This window comes from Elephantulus edwardii, unplaced genomic scaffold, assembly GCF_000299155.1.
Source record: "Elephantulus edwardii isolate Elephantulus edwardi_28Jun2011 unplaced genomic scaffold, EleEdw1.0 scaffold00001, whole genome shotgun sequence".
Taxonomy (NCBI): domain Eukaryota; kingdom Metazoa; phylum Chordata; class Mammalia; order Macroscelidea; family Macroscelididae; genus Elephantulus; species Elephantulus edwardii.
The window spans coordinates 5,716,227-5,732,746 of NW_006399751.1; the positions used below are offsets into that span (position 1 = coordinate 5,716,227).

Below are 16,520 nucleotides of genomic sequence, written 5' to 3' on the forward strand. Positions count from 1 at the left end.
GGCCGACAGCTCTCTGTGTGGAGCAGCTGGCCGACAGCTGTGTGGAGCAGCTGGCATGTTCTAACCACTGGCCTTTCATTAGAGCTGAGTACTTAATTACTGTGCCACCAGGGCTCCAGGCCCACTGTCCTTGCGCTGAACTACCAACACCTTCTCCACATCATCCTGATCCTTTGGTTGAGTCTAATTACAAAGCAACAGTGGAAAGGAAGAGCCTGATCTGAAAATTTCATGTAAAAACATCACCTGCTTAAGCCACTGTTAATTCTGGGACTTTAACATTTCTTATTCAATCATCACTTGAAGCCAATTCTGCAGGGGAAAGAATTCAATGGCAAACTTAACTAAACTTTCAAAAAATTTACTGCAAAATATTTATTTTCATACCCCCTTGAAGGAAGAGGCGGCAACAGACTGCCTAGACTCCCTGGCTCCAGGGGGGGACAGGGAGGAAGGGGTAAGGGACTGAGCTGCTAAGGCAAGGCCACTTCTCTCTGCCCCTCTGCCTGACCCCTAGCATGGGGACCTTCAACTTGTGGACAGACTATCTGGGTTTGGCAAGCCTAGTAGGGGCTCTGCATGAGAAAAAGCAGCCTGAGACCAGGCTGGATCCCCAGCCAGAGCCAGTGCCAGGTCCAGAGGATCAGAGACCTAGCCTGGAATCCTTGCAGACTCTCGAACACCTGTGTTCCTTATGCAAACACAATGCCGAGTCCTGGGCCATCTACCAGTTCCACGTGCGCAAGGATGAGGCTGGCATGGTGTTGTGCACCATCCTGAGAGTTTATACATGACCACACTGTGGTGCTATGGGAAGTATCCCCACACCTGACACTTCTGGCCGCTCATCACGGCTACCCCTGTCTGCAGCTACACCACCCGCAACCCAGCTGGCAAGAAGCTCGCCCGGCCAGATAAACCTAGGACACAAGACCCAGGGCACAGCCGAGGAGTAGGCACAGGTTCCAAAGCGGCTGGGAAGTCTTCAGGACCCTCGCCTTCCTCCTGTGAGCCTTGCTTTCACCAGCTGGATTTGGGGGAAAGCCTGGACTTGAGGCCACAAGGACTGTTGGGAAGCAAAGCCTGACAGCATAGTTGAAACAGCTTCCGTGGGGAAGGGTCTTCAGGTACTTTCCCACGTGCCCACTAAACTGCCAGTCCTGGCTTCTCCTGTTCACATCCACGTGGAGCATGTGCTCAATAAATGTCTTATGAACAGAAAGGGGAAAAAATTTCACATTATCAGAAAACAGCACATTTAATGTTTCATTAAAGAGGAAAGAAAAAAAGAGATTGCAAAACTATTATCAAGCATTTGGGACAGCTTCAGGGAACTAAAGACAACAGTTCTCAACAACGGCGAACACACACAAACACACACACACACACACACACACACACACACTCAATGGCAAGGCCCCACCCCAGAATGATGACATCAAAATCTCTGTGAGTAGGACCAGACATCAGGGAACTCTGACATGCACTCAACGCTGAGAACCATTGTGTGCAGAGAAAACAGGGACTGGGTCCAAGTCACATTCATACTGGGCAAAAGAAATTCTCTATGTCTAGGGAGCACGCCGTGAGTGTTGGTGAACAAATAGAAGAGAACATAATGTCATCTGGGACTTCTGTGAAAGACACAGGACATGTACTGGTGAGGGGGGCTCACCTCGATAGCGTAGCAGAAGTCTGCCCCTGCCGTGACTGCCATCATAGACAAGAGCCCCGTGCCAGTGCCGATATCAAGAACCAAAGCCTTCTGTCCTCTGTCTTTCACCCTGTTCACAGCAGCCCGGATACCCTGGTAATATTTTATATTCTAAAAGGAAGGGAGAAATAACTTGTCACTTATTTTAGTTATCACAAGTGAGACACACAGGGAAAAGTACTCTGTTGTCAGAGTCATAGCTGACAGTAACAGTGCAGGAAGCATTTGCCCAAGAACAAATTCAGCTAGTTATCCAGAGAGTCCTTGCTAAGACTCTGAAAACTGAGTTAGCTTCTTGCCCTTTATTAAACCATCTTTCCCTCCCACACCCGCTGTGTGAGGTACAGCCAACAGGGAACTAAAGAGTCGATGGAAAGTGGAAAGGAGCAGCTGGCTCCCTGCTGTAAAATGCTGCTCTCCCCAGTCTTCTAGACTCCTGTTGCTGCTCCCCACCGAAAAAGGACCCAGCTTCCTTCAATACTCCCACAGCAGCCTCTTTGAGCATTCAGGAACCTCCAGCTGAGTTCTTTCAGATCTTAGCACCAGCTCCGCAGTGTTTTTAGGTTCTGGAATCTCTCTGCTCTGCTCTTCCCTAACCCGACTGCTTCTTAAAATCACTCACAATCAATGAGCTCAGCACATCAGTGTAACCAACTCCCTGTATTAATTTCTCTCGGCCTGAAATGTGCAGTGTGACTTTGTTTTCCTGAATGGTCTCAAAAATCGTACCACCTCCTTTTCTAAAACTTTCCACTTGGGAAATAATTTCTCTGCATCTTAAAAAGACCTATTTCTTTGCACTTTAAAGACTTATGGCCAACACTCACACAGGTGTATCTTTCATCTGTTAGTAGTTTGGCAGAACTGGTTGGTACTCCTAACTGAAGATTTCACAACCCCATAGAAGTAATGATTTCCTTTCAGACTTACTCTGTCTTTGTCATGTAGCATATCTGCATAGGATGACCTAAAAAAAAACAAAACAGAAACACAGTCAGATACTTTTGCTAATCATCTATGTCCACGCCTGAGACTACTCACATCTATCATCTATAAAGGCATTCCCAATCAGATAAACGGACATGACACCTACACCGAGGTTAAACTATTTTGATAGGGGAGCTCTGGTGGCCTAGTGGCAAGAAGCTACAACTACAATCCCAGAGGTGCGTGGTTTGAATCCACCAGATGCTCTGCCGGGGAAGGAGGGGCAATCTCCTCCTGTACCAGTCAGATCTGATTTGACGGTACACGCACACAAAAAATAAAAAATAAATAAATAAATAAATAAATAAAAAAACAACCTATTTTGATAGATTACTAAGCTCTCATTTTCTAGTACAGGAAAACAGGATCAAAGACAGGTATTCCATTTCAGCAAAGAATCCCAAACCTAAATATGTCCCCGTGAGAGTAATTCTACAGCCATTACCATTTCTGATCACTGGAGAAATTTCCTATTCAGGAAAAACTCGGGCTTGCTTTGCCTTCTATTTTATAAGCCTGGGCATGTGCTTATACATGGGACAGCCACAGATCTAACACGACAGAGAGGAACTAGAACAAGTGTGTATGTGACACATATGCAAAGGGCTCTATGTCTTTAGGGATGTGATGATGATGATGACCAAACCAGAGTGTTAAAGGGGACAGAACTGTTTCTCTACATTTCCCAGGGGAAAAAAGTTACAAATGTGTGCCCCTCACCCTGACTCTGGATAGATCAGATGAGCCCAGGGATGATCCTGTCAAGCCGCAGCTGGGGAACTGTGAGTGAGATCTGTCAGGAAGACTGCATACAAAATAAGCTTCCCACAGATTTCAGTGCTGACCCACAGCTTCACCTTTGGCTATTTGCCTCCCGGTTCTCCAGTTCACCTGTTGCAGGAACCCCACCCCCCTTCTGAGCCCATCTGCTTCTGACAAATGCCTGCCTTGATTCTCAGCCTGTCTACACCCAGAATGAAGTCAAAGGCATCTGCCTGGAGACTAAGTTACCTGTCCCAGGACACCCAGCTGTGAACAAGCCGCCGTTACCTTGCAATCTCCTGGTGGTAGTCATAGTGTTCGTCCTCCTCTAGCCACTCCACGGACCCTGTGGTTGGGTTTGCTCGTCCGCAGAAGATCTTCATGGTGCTAGTGCTCAGCTCCTCAGTTTCAGGGGAAAGCAGCCTGGCCAGCAAGCTCCCTTTGGACAGGTCTGGTTGTCAGAAACCTAGTCACAACCTGAGAACAGAAATATGGGGAGGGGAGAAAGACAAAAAGCGGGGGAGGCAATTCAAGCAACTGACAAAAGTGTCAAAGCCACTGAAAAATGTCATTAGTATGTTGATCTTCCCATCAAGAGTTGTTTGGTTTTACTATTCGGCATGTAACATCCACTACAATAACACACACATCTGTAAAGCAGGATGGGAGTGCTGGCAGCTCTACATGTCCCCAAAAAGGCCAACTGGGTGCATATGGGTGAAGCTATCAGGTACAGGAGGATGAGAACAGATGGGCCAGGAGAAAAAGAGATATAAGACAGCAATAAAGGAATTCTCGTTTAGGTCTAATAAGGTGTCAGTTTATCATGCAGACTTTGGTTCAGGAAAATTATCAGATTAGACTGTGTGAAAAGTATCCTGTAACTGAATGAATTACAGCTACAGATATAATCCTCATAATATTATAAAACTACCTGCAGAAAACTCTAGAAAGATCCACATTCACTCCATACACAAAAAGCAACTCAACGTGGATCATGGACCTAGGATGAAAACCAAGGACTATAAACTTCATTAAAGAAAAGTCTGGAAGAACTCAAGAAGTCCTAATCCACAACATAAACAGTCTTCCAAGCATCCTGAAAAATATACAACCAGGAGAGGATAAAATAGATGAATGTGACCTTCTAAGAATCTAATCCCTATGCACATGCAAAAATTTCTCCAACAGGGTAAAAAAGGAAGCTACAGATTGGGAAAAAATATTTGGTAGTGACATGTCAGATAAGGGACTTATAACTAGAATTTATAAAATACTCGAACACCACAACAAGATAAGGGTAAACAACCCAACTGAAAAATGGGCACAGGTATGAACAGACACTGCACCAAAAAAAGACATTCAGATGGCCAACAAACACAAACTCCTGCTGTACCACTCAGATCTGACAGTACACACACATGCAAAAAAAACAACTGTCAAAATATTCATTGTCGTCATGTGCCATCAAGTCTACCTTATGAACAACGGCTTTGAAACCGGTCTTATCCTATCTCTGACAAACCTGACGTTATTGCCCCTGACAACATGTCTGAAGTATGTGAGACAGTTTCACCAATTGTTGACTTTCTTTTGAATCTATCTAGTCACAAATATAAGCAGCCCTAGTGGTGCAGTGGTTAAATGATTCACTATTAGCCAAAGGTTGGACATTTGACTCCACCAGACACTCTTCAGGAAAGAGATGGAACAGCTAGCTTCCATAAAGAGTTACAGGATGGTTTTCATTCAGCTTTACAAGGTCTCCATGAGCTGAAATCGACTCGACAGCAGTAGGTTTGGTTTGAATCATCACAAATACAAAGTAGAGGGGAGCTCTAGTGGCAAGAAGCTGCACTGCAATCCCACAGGTGCACTGTTCAAATCCACCAGATGCTCTGCCGGGAAAGGAGGGACAATCTCCTCCTGTACCAGTCAGATCCGATTTGACAGTACACACACACACACACACACACACACACACATAAATAAAATAATTAAAAAAAATACAAAGTAGAAACTGAATTCTCATACAAGCTCAGAATTTTTTTTTTTAATTAAGACAGTCACTGGCCCGATTCAAAGCAATCAATTTATCATCTGGTAAAAGTCCACTTCTAAAATCCAAGCATGTTTGTGTCCTTCAGTAAAATTCCACTGCTAACATCCTAGCACATCAAACTTTCTGATCCAATAAGAACTTTACTCTGAAAATCAATATGCACACATTCATACGTATATACCTTACAACGTTTCACAAAACAGTAATTTACCTTCCCATAAGCAATACTCTCTGATATTTTTCTTTTTTTATTTTAATGAATGTTTACCTAGATTTTGGATTTCCATTTCTCTGATATTTTTCTATTGAATTTTTCTATTTTCAACCGCTGGTCATGATCCTCTATACTAATCAGGTTATTTGCTGGTGTGTTGCAATCTACTACCAATGAAAAGCATTACAATACTCAACTTGCTATACCTCATATACTGATAGTTATAAAACTTGACAGGGTGTCCAAGCATTAGCACAGTATGTTACATGCATTAGAAAAGCTGTCCAACAGATTCCATATCAGAGAGAATGAAAGGCCCCTGTGTGACTGAGCAGGTTTAGAAGTAAGAGGCGGCTTAAAAGATGGGTAGGCTTTGCAGGTATAGCAAGGAATAGGCACTTTACCAATTCATAAAGGCACAGACAGGCAGGCAGTGAATAAATCAGTTCGGCTGACGGGAAGTACAAGGAGTCAAAAGTATCTAAGGGCTCCCAACTGTGGTCTTAAAATGTGTATCTTATGGTCCGCGTGAAACCTGTATAATTCTGCACTCATTTACAATTAAATGTAGTAGTATATTCTATTCAATGGAATTTTTTTGTCTATTACATTAATGAGGCAACTGCAGAGAAGTAACAGGTTTCATGTAAATCTAAATAAACACTTGAGGATGGAACCACATGCTGTATTTATGATTCAAAAATCCTCTTCTGCAGTAGCACTAGCATTCTACCCAGATAAATCCCCTTATCTATTATGATTTATTTAAGAGAAGGCTCACGTTCCAGCCCAAGATATCCTGTATCTTCATACTTCAAGAGCTGTGCACTCAGATCATTTACGAGGGCGTGGAAACTAGAGCACAAGCCCTGTGTGCATTAGTAGCTGGATTCCTGAGAAGTTAGCCTCACTCATTCAAATGTTACCCAGTACGTCTTATATGCCAGACTGTACTAGGTACAGGAGCACTCCCCGTAAACAAGACAGGCAAGCTTTAGGCTCTACAGTGGAAGTAAGAGTAAACAAAAACCCCACCACAATCTGTGCGAATATGAAAACATAGGGTGCTTTACAGGAATGGCAAGCTTATGAGAAGATTCTCTGAGGAGCCTGGCATTTAAACTAAGACCTACAAGAGGAGCCAAGTTTAACGTTTCCTAAGATCTTACTGCGTCAAGAACTAGGAATCTGGGGAAAACCTGTCTAAAAAAGCCTGTGTAAATGAAGCACCTTAAGAAATGACAGAGGAAAGCGTCGGCAAATCAAAGATGTTTTTGCGTCTTGTTTTCAGTACAGCAGCCGTCACCCAAGGGTTTTAAACACAAGAACCTCGCAGAGCTCTGGTGGCCTAGTGGTAAGGAGCTGCAACTACAATCCCAGAGGTCCACGGTTCGAATCCACCAGATGCTCTGCCGGGGAAGGAGGGACAATCTCCTTCAGTACCAGTCAGGTCTGATTTGACGGTACACGTACATAAAAATAAAATTTAAAAAAAAAAAAACACCACAAGAACCTCTATGTTGAATGACCATGGTGCTAGCATGTGGTGCAAGCAGGGTTTTAACAATTCAGAATATAATCAAGGTGGGGTGTAGGGGGCGGTGTCTGGCGGGCCCAACACCAATTCCCAGAGAAGCGCGGTCCAGTTAGGAGATGGCTGAGGCTCCACAGACTTCGGTCCCGCTGTGTCGCTCAGAGGGGAGGGGCCAGGCAGGTATGAATGTGGGTATTTGATCCACCTATCTGCGGATGTTAGGTTTGGACATGCTGTGGGAGAGGGACATCATGCTTGGGAGGGTGGAGGGACAGCGCAGGAGGGGAAGACCCTCTGTGAGGTGGATTGATTCAGTGACTGGGGTAATGGGGATGAGTGTGTCAGAGGCAGTGCGATTGGCACAGGACAGAGCAGGGTTTAGGGCTGTTGTACATAGAGTTGCTATGAGTCGCAAGCGACTCGACGGCACATAACAACAACAACATCTGCGGATGTGCCAAGCCAAGGGTCCAAGGAGTCGCAATCGCGTGGCTAGGCGACAGAACCAGGGCTGGCCAGGGACGCCTCCCTCCCCACGGCCAAGGCGGCCCACGCGGAACTCCTGAAGAGATGCGTACCCCCCGCTCGAGGTTCGCGACGCCCTGCCGAGCCCCTCCACCTGAGCCCTGAAGTTGCGGACAAGACGCCAAACACTCCTGACACCCCACCTTCCCAACCTGTCCGCCGCCTCACCCGCCACCGAACCCGAGCCATTCACTCCAGCCAACGCCGCCATTTTTCCCAGATCAGCGTGCGGAGGCGGAGCCTCAGTGCGTGCGCGCTGCGCGTGCGAGGGCAGAGGCCGGGGGCGGGGCCTGAGACAGGGGCGGGGCCTAAAGACTCTCTTCCGCTCACCCCGCGCGCTCCCATAGTGTTCCACTACAGGCGCTATGGAGGCCGGGAGGACAGCTGTGCTCCGGGTGAAGCGGAAGCGCACCGCAGAGCCCGCCGAGGCGCTTGTCCTCGCCTGTAAACGGCTGCGGGTTAGCACAGTCGAATCATCGCCTCAGACGACGCCCTCCGAGGATCTGCCGAGTGCGTCAGAGAATAATGTCTTCCAGCTTGTGGCCACCGTCCGCTCGCAGGTAGGGGATTGTCGCGGGTGGAGAGAGGAACTTGGGGTAGGGGGTTGAAGGCGATATTCCTGATCCCTGTTTTTATGCTTATGGCCGCCGAGCGATTTCAGGCAGAGGAATGTCGCGAGTGGGGAGAGGATCCTGGGAGGATGAAAGTGAACCCTTGACTCCTACTTATGCTCGCTCTCTCCTCCTCTTCTGCACCCCCAGGAGGACCCGGTCCATCCGCACGTGCGGGCCGCCTTGCACCCATCCCGAGGCAGCCACCAGCGCATCCGCAGTGCCCTCCGCGCGTCGGCTCGGGACATCCAGCGGGAAGGCCGCTACCGGGTGGTCTCTAGCCGCCGATCTTCGGAGACTCCCTTGGACTGCCTTGAGTCCAAGGACAGGACGGAAGCCGTCGAAGCCACGAGCAGCACAGGCTTCCAGCTCTTCGACCTAGTCCACGAGGAGGGAGACCCAGAGGCCACCGGCGCGAGATCCTGCCAAGTAAGTGCGCATCCAGGGGCGGGAACTAGCGGCTCGTGGAGGAATAGTCCAAAGGCTGAGCAGTACAAGGCCGGGAAGCAGGGCAGCTTCCTCTGAGCAATGAATGAGCCTTCTGCCGTGCTGGGCTCATTGCTGAACGCCCGCTTTTTATGCCAGGTGTTGTCAGTTTCGATAACAACAAAAGAACAATCAGGTAGAGAAGGATTAAATTAGTAAACTCCGTCTCTGGTGGTGATAAGGGATGTGGAGAAATCAATTAGCAGTGGGAAAAGTTATGTCATTTCAAATTGTGTGATCCAGGGCAGTTCTCAATGAGAAAATGATATCCGGGTAAAGATTTCAGTGAGGTGAGTGGCTGAACATTGTGGGTTTTTAAGAGACATATAAGCCAGTACCAGCAACTGCAAAGACATTGAGGTCAAGTTTACCCGCTCTTTGCAAGGAAGTCAGTGTGCTGAGATCAGTGAGCTGTGGGATACTGGGAAGGAATTTGTGAGGATGCTAGCAAAACGTTAGATCTTCAGGGTACTTTTGAAGACACTGCTTTTCACCCTGACTGAGAAGGGGAGCAACTGAAGGGTTTTGAGCCAAGATGGGAAAACAGCAGAAGGAGGTTAAAGAATTAACTTTGGGTTATCAAGGTTACGGCAGAGTTAGGTCTAGAATGATGCCGGTCCTGAATTTAACCCAGTATGCTTTCTACTGTATTAGATAGAAACATACTTTGGCTTAGTGTAACACCCATTGAAGCCCAAAAATAGGGGAAAATAGAAGCCTAAGATAGTCAAAGGAGACGATGCAGTCAGTTTCTGTGCAGTGGGCTTGAATGTGTTAGGGATGATAAGGATGGTAGAGGATAGGACAGGGTTCAGATCAGTTATTTACAGCATCACTGTGAGCCCTACTCCACTCCATGGAACTTAACAAGGAGGTGTACTCTGTTAATAAATATGTAAAGAAAGAAGGGGAAAAAGTCACTCTTTCATGCTTTGTGAAATTGGAAAAAAGGAAACTTTAATTCAAAATAAATCAGAACACATTATCATAATGTTTGTACACCTGGCTGGCAATCTAGGTATAAGAGCCACAGCCACTTTATTAACCAAAACCAGTTCTAGATGGAGTCATGAGTTATCCATTTTTAGAAGTAAACCCGTATTCAATGGAATTAACTCAGCTACCTCGTTTAATTGTATTTTTATAATAAAAACTAGTAGATAAAACTGTTAAGAGTATATGAATACATTTTTCTAATGTAGCAATATAAACTGTAAATGTAAAGATGTTCGCAGATTGGTTTATGCCTACCAGACACACAGGGAAGGAGTACCTGATGATACTTTTAGTGAGAGGTGTGATTTAGTGGATATGCTGTGATTGACCTGGTATCAACTGTACATACAAGCCTTTTGGAAAACAAAAATAAGTATTAACAAAAGCTTCTGTTGGTTGTTGTTAGCTGGGTTCTGGTTCTGTTCACTCAATAAAACACGAACTCATTGCTGTCAGAACCAACTTAGAGCTGACCCTCCAGCAGATTTTTAGAGACTAAATTGCAAGGGAGAAAACTGCCCATCGCATAGAGCTGCTGCTCTATTTAAACCCGTGGAGAAACATTGCCTTTTGGTTGACACACCTCTCTGCAGACTACCCCACCGTAGCTCCTCAGTTCTTCATATTGTCAAGCATTGGCCTGTTTTCTTCCCATTTAATTAATTTCATCCTGACCCAAACCCTATGAGGTAGATGCTGTTTTTCACATGCAGCAAAGAGAACATTTGTTGTAGCACTGTATATAGAGATTGTCATGGATTGAACTGTGTGCCCCTAAAATACATGTATTTAATACAATGTACAAGCTGTGTAATGATCCTGCCACACGATAAACCAACAAGGATTGAGTTGTTATATGCTGTTGAGTGGGAAGTGAGTCATATCTGACCCTCCAAGGGATTTTTCTTGTTAAAAATGTGCTATAAAGTTGACTACAGCTCAGAACGTCATTATGAACAATGGCTGTGAATCTTCTCCTAGCCTCATGACATACCCCATGCCAGTCTTTCTCATCCATGGTCTTCCTCTCCTGTGCTGACCCTCCACCCCTGCAAGCATAATTTCTTTCTCTAAGGACTGGTCCCTCCTGGCAGTATGCCAAAAGTATATGAGGCGGAGTCTCAAAATCCTTGCCTCCAGCTGCTTCAAGAGAAAAAGATGGGCGTCTCCTCCCATGCGATTTACAGTCTCTGAAAACCCACCAGAAGTCATTTATGAGTCAGTTCCTCCAGGACATCAAGTTGAGTTTAGCTGTAAGTAGTCGCAGAGTTCAGGACTTAACCCCTGAAGCTCCCCTGTAGGAAGCCACACAAAACACAGACCCATCTGAGGATCAGCCACAGAGGTACTACAGCGGGCTTAGGAATCCCACGGAGAACATACAGAAGCTGAGAACATACAGAAGCTGCTCAACGGCAAATCTGACTCAGAGCCTACAGACAAGCTCTATGTCCTGCTGGCCCTACCCTCTGAAGCTGGGCCCCTCCCCTTGTCAACCAAGCCCAAAGGAACAGGGGCTGTCTTGTAGGTTTCTAATTCAAAAGAACTAAACATTCATTTTATAGCACTTTGTTTTTCATTATGTAGGTAACCAAGAAGAGATTGATGGTTCATAGGTATAAGCATTGTTTAATCCAGTGGGGAATCTTCCTCACACTGGTTTTTCAGTTACATAAAATATTCCATGTTTTCAGTCACGCATCTCTCTTTTCAGACATCTGACCCAGCTGCGATCCTCTGCAATTCCACAGAGTTGATCCGTGAGCGGTTGGTCATCTCTGAGAAGAGCCCAGGAGACGGGGAACAAGCGGAAGATAAAGAGGGCGAATATGTGTATGACATTTATTGCTTGGAGATGGCCACTCCAGGGTGGATTGAAAACATCCTGTCAGTGCAGCCCTACAGCCAGGAATGGGAGTTGGTAAGGAGACCCATGCGACAACCCAGGCAGCTTCTCTGGTCAGAGTGCCTCTGTCTCTCTGGAGTCCATTCTAGTTTTCTTTTCCTTTTAGAATCCAGGATTGCTGTGTGGCATTTTGGTAAAACTAGTTTACAGGCTAGTTTTTGTTCCTAGTGATTCTCTCACAAGATTTATAGCATCATTTTGTTGTTGTTGTTTATTTCTATCTAGTTATCGCAAAAAGTGAGGGAAACACGTGGGTAAATATGGCTACCATCCTAACATTTTTTAAATTCTAAAATGATTGATCACAGAAGTTGTCAGACATAATGAAAGCAGCACCTTATCCCTTGTATACCCACAGGCACGTGTACAGGACTGCTATAGAGTCCCCCCTCTTACCTTCTCTGTACCCCTCACTTGTCGGTTTGATTCTGATTTTAGCAGCACCCATAACTTGCAATTCCTTCTCTTACCTGGCTGTCATTAACTGCTCAGAACCACTGTGTCTCCCCACCTTGGGGTGTTCCCTTCTGGTAGAGTTCAGCTTTTTCTAATAGAAAAAGTACCACAAAAGTGGTACCTGAATCTAAATTCTGAGTGGGCTCTGGTTACTATCTGCCACTCACAGTCCGGGTGACTACAGCTTTTTGTACAACAAAATCAGACTGATTCGTCATCTGCTTCTTTCTCTCATGCACCCATAAATGATTTCTCTCCAAGCTGATCTACTTAATACCTTCCTCTAAAGAGTATAACCTTAGATGTTTTGACTAGACTAATATTAGTGTTGATATGTGCAGGTGGATGACGACCAAGAAGCTGAGGAGGTTTATGAAGATGAAGACGACGAGAACTGTGAGAATAATTGGCGCAATGAGTACCCAGAGGAGGACAGCAGTGATGAAGAAGACTATTACAGAGGTAACGGGCAGCCTCAGATAGAGAGGAATGATGGGATCCAAGGCTGAGGTGTGAGCACAGCTCACAGACACACCTTGACTACTTTCGGTCCCTGCCACAGAGCACCAGCAGCTCAACCACAGGTCACTGGAGCTTAGGGAGACCAAGCACCACTGTTTGCTGGCAGCTAATGTCAAGTCAGTCCTGGGTTCAAATCCCCTAGTTCTGCCCTCTGCCTAGCTGTCGGTCTTGGGCATGGTACTTCATCCCCCGAGCATCATGTTTATTAATCCATATAATAAGGGAGTATTATACCAACTTGTTGAAAGGGAAACATCTAGCTTAGTGTCCCTTTCCTTATTTTCAGTCAAGAAAGGACTAGACAGACTTGGAAGGGTTCAGTTGCAAATATAACAGAAAAATCCCATAATGGATTTGGGGGAGAATGCCAGACAAAATAGTCCATGAGAAAAGAGACTCTAGAGTTGTGTTGGTTTGGGTTTTTTAATCATTCAAAGTATTTTCTCAGGTTTCTTCACTGAGCAGTATTTTCTAATGGGGAATAGAAACCAGATCTTGTTGAGCAGGGGAGTGGATCTCACAGTAGCTTTGAAAATTACAACTAGAACTGTTCCTGGTATCTTCTAGGCTCTGATGAAGATGATGGCTTCAGTGAAGAGGAGCGAGCTGGCAGCAGACCATACGTGAGAAGCAAATACCCTCTGGATGTGCAGGAGGAGTTTGGCTACGAGAGCTCCCTGGATTCAGACTGAGTAACTTGTGATGCCAAAAGTTCTTCCTGCCTTTAGGGCTGTGACTACAGCATCAGCTGCCATGGTGGCATCCTCTCGGGTTTTATGTTGTCATGTGTAGGGAAAGAGGACCCAACGATGCCTCCACACGCGAAGGGAGTGACTCCTTCCTATTAACTACAGGGCCCTTTTGACTCAATCAGAAGAGACCCTGCAGTCTGAAAGATGCACTAAAAAGAAAACTTCCTTTGCTTCATCATCCGTTTTGTCTGGTGAATAAATGCTTTCTTCTTCACCTGCTCTGAAGCTAATAAGGAAGGAGGGACTCAAGACTGTTTCATCAGTAGTAAGGTTCTGCTTTCCGTACTACATCTGTTGCCAAGTTACCTGTCTCCACTAACTTATTTGTCTTTGTAGAGGGCATCTAAAAGGGCTACGGAACACAAACTGAATGGCCCTAAAGGTAGAAAGTAGAATCGCCTGAGTTGTACGAGATTTAAATTAATAGCTGACCCATGATGGTTTAAGATCTTCCTTGGGGATGGTACCAAGGAACAATGTGCATAAACATGATATTGTTTCTTCGTTAAAGACTGACTTCAAACTTGAAAGCAAGTCTTTACGTGTTCTCATTTTATATTTAAGTATACTCATTAGCCCCTAAAATAAGTAGAGAAAGCGAAGTTTCTGTATTGACCAAGGACAGACAAGTGAGGAAAAGCAAGCACACCTAGAACTTGACAGAGTTCAATATCCTCAGCATTCACTAGAAACAAACTTACTAAGACCTATTTATTCAGTAGCCAAGAAACCTGCTCTATCCTGTGCCAGCCTGTCTCTTTACACACCTAGCCCCATTTTCCCAGTCACTAAATCATTCCATCCCACTGAAGGTCTTCTCTTGCACTGTCCCTCCACCCTTCGAAGCATGATGTCCCTCTCCAAGAAATGGTCCCTCCTTGCAACATGCTGAAAGCATGTCAGAGGAAGCCTCAGAAGTCTACATGGAGCAGCCTGGCTTCACACTCCCTAGGACAAGCCTGTTTTGTTCTCTTGGAAGTCTATGGTCCACAGCAGCCTGACTGGTTGATGGGTTGGTTTGCAGTTACCCCCTAAATTGTCCAATATAATTTTAAGGAGCTCTGGTGGCCTAGTGGCAAGCTGTGCTGCAAAGAGGTGTGGTTCAGATACACCAGATGCTCCTCTGGAAGAGGGGGAGTCTCCTCCTGGGTGAGTTGGATCTGATTTGGCATTCCAAGGAAAAAAAGAAAAAAACCAAAAACAATAGAACTTTGAGCTGTGATGACAACGCAGAACAGAGATCTGCACTGTGTAGTAGTGACCACTAGCTAAGTCGCATGGTGAGCACTCAAAATGGAGAAATTGGGGAAAAAATTTAACCAGCGGTGAGCTCTGGTGGCCTAGTAGCAAGCAGCTGCACTGCAATCCGAGGCGAGCGGTTCAAATGCACCAGATGCTCTGCTAGAGAAGGAGGGACAATCTCCTGTACAAGTCAGATCTGATTTGACAGCACATACACAAAAATAAAAAATTAACGAGCTACTTGTGGTTAGTGACCCTGACAGTTTATCCCACCCTCAAGCCACCAGCATTGGGGAAGGGCAAATGACAAGAGTTGCTTTCTCTTACTACCTAGTGCTGTTAAGATTTCATAAAAGTAGAAAGGCTTATGAAATCTTAAAGAATAGGTAGGTGGGAGGTGGTATGACTTGTCATTCTACTGTGATCCCACTGCCACCCCATTTTTTTACTTAACATCCATTGTGTATATCTTGACTGATTATCTGTGACTACCTCTAAAAAACCCAAAGGTGGGTCAGCTATGAGTCCATGCCTACTTTATGGTAAACAGGTTCTGTCTACATGAAGTTAACCTGTCAACATCAGATTAAACTGTATACTTTGGCCCTGTTGTCAAGGCTAATTAAATTTCTCATCCTAAATATCCACTAAAGCACAGTGAATATTTCAGGTATTAGCAATTCACATGTCTGACACCAATCATCTCTTTAATTTGGTCTTTCTCAGGAGGCATAGAAACAAAGGATAAAAATCCATTCTGACACTTCCCATGTGCTCAATGCTGATTAGGTACTCTCTCAAGTTTTGCCAACGTGAAAGGGGAGGCAAACATCATCAGTTTGCCAGTGCATAAGGGCTTAGCTCCCCAGGAAAAGGATTTCAGACAGACAAAAAGACCTAGAAGAAATTCATTCCACCATAAAGCTGGAGGAGTCCAGCAGGGAGTCTCTGGCTTCACTCCCCAGGTATTAATCACAGGAGAATCTAACGCAGCATAGAGAGGAGGCTCTCTAGCATGGCTCACTAAGCATGATGTAGTGCCCTTGTTTGCCCCAAAAAGCCACTCAAGGGCAGCAAGTTTCTGGGACTACCTAGTTATTAAGGGTATCCTGGTGGTCTAATGGATTTAGCTGCACTGCTAATCCAAAAGCAGGCAGTTTGAATCTACCAGCTGCTCCTTGGGAGACAGCATGACAGTCTCCCAAGGTGATACAGTCTCTGAAAACCTGGTGGAGGATCAGCTAGGTGTTATGTACTCAAGTGGAGAAAACCAAATCCAAGGTCACAGCCTCAAGGCAAGGGCACACGGCCCAAAGGATTAATTTCAGAGGATCCCAGGATCAGAGGACAGCTTGGCTCCTGCTCTGACAGGAATCGTGCTGACATACATAGTTCAGGCAGGTTAGGGTTTGCAGCTTACCTCCCTATTGTCTGGAATTTGCTATTTAAACAAAATGTTAGGAACGTTGGCCACCCTCCCTTCTCAAAGATAAAAGGCCTGATTCCAAAGTAGTCTATGTTCCCCTAATCTGTCTTTATTGAGCAAGCATATCAGCAAGGTTATTTTCTTCTCACAGGGACCTGTTTGGTAGAAAATAATCAGAATAGAAGATTGCCTCATCTCTTCTCTTCACTGTTGACTAATTCTAAAACCTAAGGGCATGAGCTTCCCAGGCCAGCAGGTTCTTCTTAGCCAAGATGGCAGTGCCTGGGGACATCTCAGGACAGTTCCAAGATCCAGTGCAGGCATG

The 16,520-nt window shown here is 45.4% G+C and overlaps 2 protein-coding genes across 2 annotated transcripts in view; one reads left to right on the plus strand and one right to left on the minus strand.

Moving 5' to 3' along the window:
- The window catches only part of PRMT7 (protein arginine methyltransferase 7), a 20,314-nt gene extending 16,468 nt beyond the window's left edge, over nt 1–3,846 (minus strand). Inside the window, exons 1-3 of the mRNA XM_006878886.1 lie at nt 3,752–3,846; nt 2,645–2,681; nt 1,676–1,825 (exon numbers count right to left, since the gene is read on the minus strand). Coding sequence (XP_006878948.1) covers nt 1,676–1,825; nt 2,645–2,681; nt 3,752–3,846 — 282 coding nt within the window. The remainder of the gene's footprint in view (nt 1–1,675; nt 1,826–2,644; nt 2,682–3,751) is intronic.
- Nucleotides 3,847–8,163: 4,317 nt separating this feature from the next.
- Nucleotides 8,164–13,467, plus strand: SLC7A6OS (solute carrier family 7, member 6 opposite strand). Its single transcript, XM_006878665.1, has 5 exons — nt 8,164–8,358; nt 8,560–8,838; nt 11,606–11,812; nt 12,595–12,715; nt 13,343–13,467. The coding sequence occupies exons 1-5, from the start codon at nt 8,164–8,166 to the stop codon at nt 13,465–13,467; spliced, it is 927 nt and encodes a 308-aa protein (XP_006878727.1).
- Nucleotides 13,468–16,520: the final 3,053 nt, after the last annotated feature.

Bases quoted from the DNA above. Each gene is read 5' to 3' on its own strand.
- SLC7A6OS (XM_006878665.1), top strand. From the start codon at position 8,164: ATGGAGGCCGGGAGGACAGCTGTGCTCCGGGTGAAGCGGAAGCGCACC. The intron at 8,839-11,605 runs GTAAGTGCGCAT...CTCTCTTTTCAG, and splicing joins CCGGCGCGAGATCCTGCCAA to ACATCTGACCCAGCTGCGAT. The intron at 11,813-12,594 runs GTAAGGAGACCC...TGATATGTGCAG, and splicing joins ACAGCCAGGAATGGGAGTTG to GTGGATGACGACCAAGAAGC.